Consider the following 10,000-nt stretch of genomic DNA (forward strand, 5'->3'; position numbering starts at 1 on the left):
CGATGGGATCGAAACAGAGCGACGCGCGGAGGGATTGAATGAGCGCGCTCCGCCAGCGAAAGGGCAGGCTTGATTGAACCCTAAAGATGAATGAAAAAGACGGGGGGGGGGGGGGTTGAGAGAGGACCACACATAGCAGGGGACAGCGGCTAGCGAGCTCATTAGCGGTTAGTCCCACTGCAGGCTGGGACTGGGCTAGAACATTGTGAATGTGATTACTGGGTCCTACAGTTAGCGTGACATGCTACCGCAGCTAATTGCGGTGTAAGGTATATAATTAAGTGCTATCCTGAGTAGACTGGAGAATGTAGAGTAGAATGTTGTAATATAGAGGTTAAATGTCTTTCTGAATTGTGTAGTGGGTTGTTTTATTACTACCCTGAGTTGCATTCAGTAAAGCATTCAGTTAACGGTTACTATAGCAGAACTTTGAGATTAAAATATTATATTTCTACATTCCAGACCAGCACCAGAAGCCCGCTCACCTTTGGCACTGATCAAATCAGCATTACTCTATTGAGTGATAGGGACTGCAAATCATATTAGATTTAATTCAATCAGTCTGAACAGGGTCAGTGGGTGTGGAAATGTGTGTGTGTGTGTGTGTGTGTGTGTGTGTGTGTGTGTGTGTGTGTGTGTGTGTGTGTGTGTGTGTGTGTGTGTGTGCACATGTATGTGTCTGCAAGTGTGTTAAAAAACGGCACACACGAACAGTCGCATTTTCATTTAAAGTCACAGAGGTCTATTCCCGCACCAGCGGAGCAGTGAAACTCTCCAGTACGTCCCAAGTCACAGACCCACAGTCAGCAAATCCAGTGAGGTGGTGTGACAACGATGACTATTTAAACAGCTGTCTATCAAAGGGCTTATGTGGCGCAACATTAGACTCACACGTACTAAGCTGTTCATGTATACATTGTGGGATAATAGGATAGGAGATAATATGGCTTCCATTAATTAATTAGTTAACCTTCATTTAATAGTGTACAGGAGATGTGATATGTTCCTGTCTTTCCAATTCAGCCTGAGATGGTCCCCGCCGATTGCCGTACCTAGCGAACAAAAAAGTCAGTGTCAGATGTTTGAAAAAGGCTCACTCAGGCTGTAAGCCATAGCTTAACCAGAGCGAGAGCAGACAGATTACGTCTCATATTACTACAACGCGCCTGTATCGCATAGAGCATCGTCGTTATGCGGGTACTTCACGTAATCCAGACGGCACAGCTGATGCCATACGAAGCGTGTCACAGACGACGCTCGAAACTTCACATGCAGTGCGGCTGCGCAGTCCCGGTGTGGCGAGTCACGCTAAGACCAACCCGACAGTACGCACCCCCCCCCTAGCTGGCCAGCGTTCCAGAGGATGGGCGACAGCTGCGCAGACTAGCATGTCTTCACCTATCCTGGGGTGGGGGGGGGGGGGGGGGGGTGGCGGAGGAAGGGAACGTCATCGCATTCCTGGAGGATTGAAAGCCGGACGGACGCCGGGCGCGAGGGACGGGGGTCTGGAGCTGTCGGGCTGGTGTCAACGCGTCGAGAGACGGCGAGGCGGTCATCGTTGTCACCGCCGCCGCCGGGACCATGGGAGGATGAGCTACGGTGTGTCAGAGGGACAAGTCGTGTGGCTGTGACTATGACAGCCTAAATATGGCAGCTGTCGCCGGGCCCTTCGGTGTGGTGTCTCATAGAAGCTGTGTGTGTGTGTGTGTGTGTGTGTGTGTGTGTGTGTGTGTGTCCGGGAGTCGGGAGAGGGATGTTCTGAAAGCATCGTGTTGACACTACACAAACAAGCACACAGAAGCACACACATGCACACACATGCACACACACATGCACACACACACACACACACACACACACATACACACACACACATACAAACACACACACACACTGCCTGAGGGAAAAAAGGTGTTGAGAGGTTGGTCCACGTGTGTTTATGTGTGTCTCTATTGTACCATCTGCTGCGGTCATACATGATTGAGACTTTGTGACTGTGTGTGTGTGTGTGTGTGTGTGTGTGTGTGTGTGTGTGTGTGTGTGTGTGTGTGTGTGTGTGTGTGTGTGTGTGTGTGTGTGTGTGTGTGTGTGTGTGTGTGTGCCTCATGGAGGGCCTTTCTGTCCAGGCCATGCTGGAGTAGTGCTGAGCACACAGGAGCCTGACGATTATTAAGACATCAGTTTGATGAAGGAGAGGAGCTGCAGCAAAGTGAACACGTGCCAAGCCTGTAAACGACTTAGTAGACATACACACACACACACACACACACACACACACACACACACACACACACTTACACTTACACACAGACACCTTTCTGTGTCCACAAATGAACCCACTCACAATGAAATAATAACATATTGTGGAAAACTGAAAAACATAAGTATATATCCCCTAAAATTGCTTAGACTACAGCTCAACGTTATGTCCTACCCTGCCTCTCTCTCTCCGTCAGATCCTGCTCTCCCTACCCCTCCCCCCTTCTCTCTCTCCCTCCCTCTCCATCCATCTCTAGGCCTATACTAGCTCACAGCTCACTCAGCAAATCATAAAAATGTAACCTTGGTCAGAGGGAGAGACTTTCACCAAGAGGCCTCCTTGGCTCAGCGAGGACTTCCGGTCTTTCTAAGTCAGGCGGTCTCTCTCAGTTCAGATCAAAGAGCCTTTTCTCCGAAAACGTCAGTTCTTCCAGTTCAAATAGGAGAGTTTGTGTTTTCATAGAATCAGGAGCTTGCTCGGGTTCTACAATCATAGGCTGGGGGAACTCTATTTCCCAGGCTCCTCCTGGGCTGCAGGCCAATGCCCCCAGTTAGGAGAGTCCCCCTGGAGCATCGTTGCTCCCCATCTTTAATACTCTTTCTCTCATCTCTCTCTCCTCCCGTCACATCGTACTTTACAATGTCAATGAATCAAAGTAAACACTCCTCCCTCTATCACACTCCTCAGTCTACACATACTCGCCAAACCCTTGCCACATATTTCATCTCTGAGATCATTCTGGTACAGGAAAATCGCTCAAAAACAATCATCATGACGAAGGGTCTTCTCTTTTTTTTTTTATATATATTTTTTAGGGCTTTTCAGCTTTACTGGGACAGGACAGTTTGAGAGAGACAGGAAACGTGGGAGAAAGAGAGAGATGGAGGACATGCAGCACAGGACCCGAGCCGGGAATCGAACCCTGGTCCGCCGCACAAAGGACTAGCCTTCATATGGGGCGCGCCTTTCCCAGTGAGCTACCGGGGTGCCCCTGACGAAGGGTCTTCTTGATCTTGAACAGGCATGTTCAGGCATGCCCCTACTTTAATTAGTGCTACAAAGCAGTAAAACACGGATCCTATCATGATTTGTCTCACTTCTAAAACATGTTTTTTGTAGTACTATAATTACTGTTAACACATATAACACCATTAGCAGGGTACATAAGCTAGCATTATGAATAATTACTGAATTACTCCATTTCATCTCATTCTATCATTTTTCTCTGCCTCTCAGTCTCAAGGTCGAATGTTGTTATGCCTCAGTTCCTTCAGCATGGGGACTTCATATCTCTATACAATCTAGACAACACTCCTCTCTCTCTCCTTCCCTCCCTCGCCATCCATTTCTGGCCTTATCCTAGCTCACAGCGCTCCCTCTCTCTCCCTCCCTCTCCCTCTCTCCCTCCCTCTCCCCCTCTCTCTCCCTCCCTCCCTCCCTCCCTCCCTCTCTGTCTGTTTTTCCCGGTAGGTTTGGCCTCGGTGGTGAGTGGGCTGCAAGCCGGTGATGAGAAGTGACTGTCAGTCAGAAAGAGAGAGGGATTCTATTATCCGGCCTTTATTGAAAAGGGATCCAGACTCACATCCAGCATGACATGGCGGGATAACAGCTGTGTCACACACACGCGCACACACACACACACACACACACACACACACACACACACACACACACACACACACACACACACACACACAGACAAACACATGCACACCCACATAAACATTGCACACAAAGACAAACACACAGACAGCACACACGCACACACAGACAAACACATGCACACCCACATACACATTGCACACAAAGACAAACACACAGACAGCACACACACACACACACACACATACACACGAGCACAGACAAACGCATGCACGCCCACATACAAATTGCACACAAAGACAAACACGCACACATACACACACACACACACAAGCACACAGACCTCAGCCGAGAGTGACCCTATTTCATTATAGTCCATTAATACTAAAAGCAGGGAACGGCTGATTGAAAACGACAGCTGATGGAAGACAGAGAGGCCCTCCTCCTAGAGGCCCTCTCCCTGTCTCTGCGTTCTCCCCAGCACATTCAAAACACCACACTCCTATCCACCCATACAACCCTATTGATTCTGACAGTAACACCCCCCCCCCACACACCCACCCCACCCCCACCCCCCACGATGGCTCTCTGTGCTCCAGTCACAGTGATGGGTGCTGGCATTGGCAGAACTGTCCCAGAACCCTCTGCTGCAGAGTGCCACCGTGCCAGCCTGCTGCACCAGGCCCCATGACATCATCATTATGCACCACTCCCAGACACCTGGGGCAGAGGGGCGGGTGCCAGTTACACTGTAACTCTACTGTGTGCCCAGGAGCGGGAGCGGAGGCGGTCGTGTGCAGCGATCACGGTCACCGAGGTTAATGCGACACTACAGCCGTAGAACAGACAGGAGCCTTTCAGCGCCACAGCCCCGGGTAAACACTGTGCTGTCACTGATCAGATCGCCGTTGACGTCAACGTTACAGACTGTCCTGTCACAGTTAACATCCAGGTACGGCATCTTACACAGTATGCTGTCACAGCTACGACCTCGTTTTATATTTCCATAAACCCTGATCCTGACAGGATCTACAGAGTGTTGTTGCTGATAGACTCGGGGGTTGTCATAATATACTGTGTGTAGTCACCGCTAGCCATTTCATCATGTTGGCACAAACTCGAGCTCTGTCTCTCTCTTTCTCTCTCTCTCCGTCTCTCTCTCTCTCTCTCCCTCTCCCCCTCTCTCTCTTCACCTTTCTCCCCCCCCCTCCCCCCCATCCCTCACTGCAGGGGGCCCCCAAGACAGGTGCATTAGAGAGGAGATTAGCAGTTTCTCAATCCGTGTAATGAATTCACACCCCTGACTCAAACGCCATGCAAACCTCAGGGATAATTTCCCCCCTGCTGGATATGAACTGAAGTCAGCCTGGAGAAAAACAACTCAGCGTGTCAATCTTCCCCAGCCCAAAGCGGGAAAAAGACCCGCTAAGATGCTAATATGTAAATACACTTGGATATTTATTCTGTATTTACATACAGCAGCAATTATTGCAAGCTTCTTAGATTTGAACCAAACTCGGGAGACAATGGGAGAGAGAGAGAGAGAAAGAGAGAGAGAGGGAGAGAGAGAGAGAGAGGGAGAAAGACAGAGAGAGACAGAGAGAGAGTTGGAGAAAGAGACAGATAACTACACCACAATACCTATGTTATATTAATTTGTGCTTATACATTAGTGTGTTTAAAGATACAAATGTATGTAAAGCTATCTATGACTAATCTATTAGTCCCTCTAATGCTGTCTTTTATATTAATATTAATAGGATAATCACACCACAATTATTGTAAGTGTATAACATTATGCAAAGTGGATGCATCTCTTCAGCCAGTTGCCCTAATGAATTCCAAAGAGGAGGATTTGGTTCAGAGATCGGCAACTATATTGATCACTTCTCACTCTATCTCTATCTCTCTCTCTCTCTCTCTCTCTCTCTCTCTGACACACACACACACAGTTACTTTAACAGGGCCCCCTCCAAATGATTTACACATAACCACACACCCGCATGGTGCACATGGACACACACAATCAATACAGCTGTCTGAATGTTAAACTTTGGGCCCAGAGGATCAATAAGTATTTTTTAACTGGAATAAAATGTATATTTGTGGCAAGTGTCAATGTTCTGCTACAGTAGGCAGGGAACAAGAGAATGGACCAATCAAGATAGAGAGGCAGACAGTGAGTGCAGAGGAGAGAGAGAGAGAGAGAGAGAGAGAGAGAGAGAGAGAGAGAGAGAGAGAGAGAGAGAGAGAGAGAGAGAGAAAGAAATGTGCTTGGGACTGGTGAAACAATAACAACATAGCCTGAAAAAGCAGGTACAACTGCTGCAAAGTGGACGACAGACAGACAGACAGACAGTCAGACAGACAGACAGACAGACAGACAGACAGACAGACAGAAAGACAGACAGACAGACAGACAGAAACTGAGGAGACAAAAAGACAAAACATAGCTAGGCTGGGGGAAAAAAACATCATCCATTGACCTCTAAAAAGCACACCAGCCTCTCCAACCACCATTACCATCCAATCACCTCTAGGAAAAAAGGCCTTAAACCACACCTCCTACTGCCCTGTTACCGGGTGATAGATAACACAATGCAAATGTACCAAACAGGTTTTCAATGTCAACAATGAAGACATTACTCCTGGTATATGAGGCCCCAGGTGACATGTTGACATGTGCCATCGTCAAGCCCAAGGACAACTGAATTAACAAATCCAGGGGTGTGAGAAAGAGAGAGAGAGAGAGAGAGAGAGAGAGAGAGGGTGAGAGAGAGAGAGAGAGAGAGAGGATAAGAGTGAAAAAGAGAGGATGAGAGAGAGAAAGAGAGAGACCATCAGAAAAACAAAGAGTTGCGACGGCAGATGATGACAGATGTCCTCTGAGGATTTGGCCAGATACTATACATCCAACAGACTTCAGTAGCACAGACAGAGTGGGAGGGAGAGAGAGGGGGGTGAACGGAAAGACGGAGAAAAAAAGATGGATAGATGAATGGAGAGACAGCGAATAGAGATGTGTGTGTGTGTGTGTGTGTGTGTGTGTGTGTGTGTGTGTGTGTGTGTGTGTGTGTGTGTGTGTGTGTGTGTGTGCAAGGAGCCGACCACATGAGAGAAAGGATGTGTGTTTAGCCTCTCAATGACACCGCTAACCCCGCCCAGGGCTGCCCATCAAACAGACACCTCTGCTCTCCTGCCAGTCAGAGATTCATCAAAGGCCCCGCTCCTCCACAGAGAGAGAGAGAGAGAGAGAGAGAGAGAGAGAGAGAGAGAGAGAGAGAGAGGACGAGGGGATCTCATTTGGGCTCAGCTACTAATTGAATCAAAACCTTTCATTCTTTCTTTCATTCTTTCTTTTTGATGAACTATTCTGTCCCCCCCCCCCCCCCACCTCCCTTCTAGCCCTCTCCCTCCAGACGTCTCTGTGACTAGAATCCTTTACTCGTGTGCACGGCACCGTGCTGTCACATCGTTACCATTCGGCCGCCCAGCAAACCACCCCCACTCCGCTGTCCCCCGTGGGCTGATGGGAGAACGAGTCCATACGATAACATGACATCTCCTACCTGTGCACGCCGGACCTCCGGTACACACCCCGCCGCCCAGACGCCCCCCGGGACAGCGCCAGGTCTGCGACGTGAGGGGGGCGGAGTGAGCGCACCACAGGGTGGGGGTGTGTGTGTGTGTGTGGCGGGGGGAAGGGGGGAGCGGAAAGATGAAAGGATACATCCGTATTCCTCCCGTTCTGGTGCCGATGGCCACGATCTTCTGGACGGGGTCAAAGGCCAGGGAGGTGGGCTGGTAGGGGAAGCCGTGCCGCACCGTCTGCGGAGAAAGGGGGGGGGGGGGGGGGGGGGACAACATCATGTCACTGACGGTTAACATCCTTTGTAGCAGCAATGCCATCACTAAAGGATGGTTGGACTCGGTGCATAAAAAAAAAAAATGAATCAGACTGAATGAATTGTAGATGATAGATATAAGACTGTATATATATATATGGTATATATAATTAATATATAGTATATATAATTAATAATCTCCCTGGTCAACCCATGATAGTACTTCATGTACAGGCTGCATGGGCGCTGTCCATTCTCATTGTGGTGCTGAAACACACTCACGGAGCTGATATGTATTCACTGTCGCTGTCCAGAGCCATGGTGCTGAAACTTTCTGCTGACACTACTGACTATACAGTGCTGAAATGTACACCACTGGGGCTGTCCATTGTACAGCGGTGCTTATTATGCCAGCGCTGTCCAGTACGGGTGGTGCTGAAACATGTGTATGAAGGGATTTGCATATGTGTGTGTGTTTGCCTGTGTGTGCCTATGTCTGTTTGTGTGTGTGTGTGTGTGTGTGTGTGTGTGTGTGTATGCTGTAGCTCTCCAGACACGATAGCATGGAGGACACCCAACACTAGTGGCACTGTCCATGGTGCTGAAATCCGCAGGGGCCACAATAAAACTCCCTGATTGCTGTTTGGGTGGAGAGCGATCTGTTATGCACCCAGGACAGCCTGGCGTCACCCGCGTTCATTTGTTTCTGTTTCCATTTTCCCCTGCTCTGTTTGTTCATGTTGAAATATAGCAACACCATCCCTGTCCTTTCATCAATAATGCAGAACAGTGAGTTGGGGAACAGGGAATGGATGAATGAGATGGAGAGGTCATAAAAAAGAGACAGAGGGAGGGAGGGAGAGAGGGAGGGAGGGAGGGAGTGAGAGAGGTAGGGAGTGAGAAAGATCATTTATCGTGTGATTACCTTGGGCACAGTAATAAAGAAAAACAACACTCAGGCTGAGCTGTGTGAACCATAGGGAAGGTGTGTGTGGAGGGATTTGTGTGTGTGTGTGTTTGTGTGTGTGGAGGGATTTGTGTGTGTGTGTGGGTTTGTGTGTGTGGAGGGATTTGTGAGTGTGTGTGTGTGTGTGTGTGTGTCTGTGTGTGTGTGTGTGTGTGTACAGGGATTTGTGTGCGTGTGCGTGCGTTCATGCATGTGTGTGTGTGTGTGTGTCCAAACCACAGCTACACACAAGAACACATACACGGGTCGATGACGTAAATGTAATTCATCGTAACGCTGAGTGTTTTTTCAAAAAATATATTATTCAATATATTACTGCCAGTCTATGCATGGATATATAAACTTGTGAAAATGTTCTTGTGATTACATTTTTCGAGGGGGCTGTCAGCGTTGTAATGACACATTTGCCTTTGTCATTGACCCACACACAAGAACACAAATATACACGCGCACACACACACACATACACAGGCTCAATCTCACAGGACTGTGTACAGGTATGTCTAGCATAACAGAGTGAACTCCACAACCAATAAAAGGCACCAGTTTGGATTTAAAACACCGTAGCCAGACATGTTTTCCCACCCAGCAGGACAGCCACCCAGAACCAAACACTAGCAGGGGGGGTGGGGGTGGGGGGGGGCATGTGAGCGAGATGCAGCACAGTACTGGTGCTACAGTAGCTTCAGTCTATCCAAAGCTCATTTGGTTGTTTTTCTATTCTACACCTTTCTCAGGGTCGGGAGTCAGAGCGGGAGAAGGGAACAGAGGAGCGCATTTCTGGGACTCAGCCCTCGTTTGGGCTCTCCTCGTTCTCCAGGCCGTGACATATGGTGTTGTGCCAACTCCTTTCAGAGAGAGGAAGTGCGAGTTGAAAACATTAGTCTCCTCCTGTGTTTATCCTTGAAATCGCGGCTGGAACTGCGACGGCTAATCACCTACCATCACTTTGCATAATAAGGGTCTGGATGTGTGGAGTGTAAAGGTATGGAGAGCGAGGGAGGGAGGGAGAGAGAGAGAGAGAGAGAGAGAGAGAGAGAGAGAGAGAGAGAGAGAGAGAGAGAGAGAGAGAGACAGACAGACAGACAGACAGAGAAAGAGAATAAAAAGGGTCAGGTTTCAAGCTGGTTACTAATTAAGCTTGAAGATAATACACACACACACCTACACACACACACAGCGGTAGTCAGAGACCCCCGATGGCGAGATATGGGTATATGGTTGAATTATTTTAATCAGCAGCATAGACCTGATGGGGAGGAGGGGGGGGGTTTATTAGGTGGTCCTGACCTCTTCCTTCTAACCACCGGGCTGTCAATCACTTCT

General features: G+C 48.7%; 1 protein-coding gene across 1 annotated transcript in view; it reads right to left on the reverse strand.

The window, feature by feature from the left end:
• stxbp5l (syntaxin binding protein 5L) overlaps positions 1-10,000 on the reverse strand; it is a gene marked incomplete at both ends in the record, with an annotated part of 160,464 nt that overhangs the window by 138,274 nt on the left and 12,190 nt on the right. The window contains one exon of the mRNA XM_084443372.1: positions 7,593-7,690. Coding sequence (XP_084299498.1) covers positions 7,593-7,690 — 98 coding nt within the window. The remainder of the gene's footprint in view (positions 1-7,592; positions 7,691-10,000) is intronic.

This window comes from Borostomias antarcticus, assembly GCF_949987555.1.
Source record: "Borostomias antarcticus genome assembly, chromosome: 9".
Taxonomy (NCBI): Eukaryota; Metazoa; Chordata; class Actinopteri; order Stomiiformes; family Stomiidae; genus Borostomias; species Borostomias antarcticus.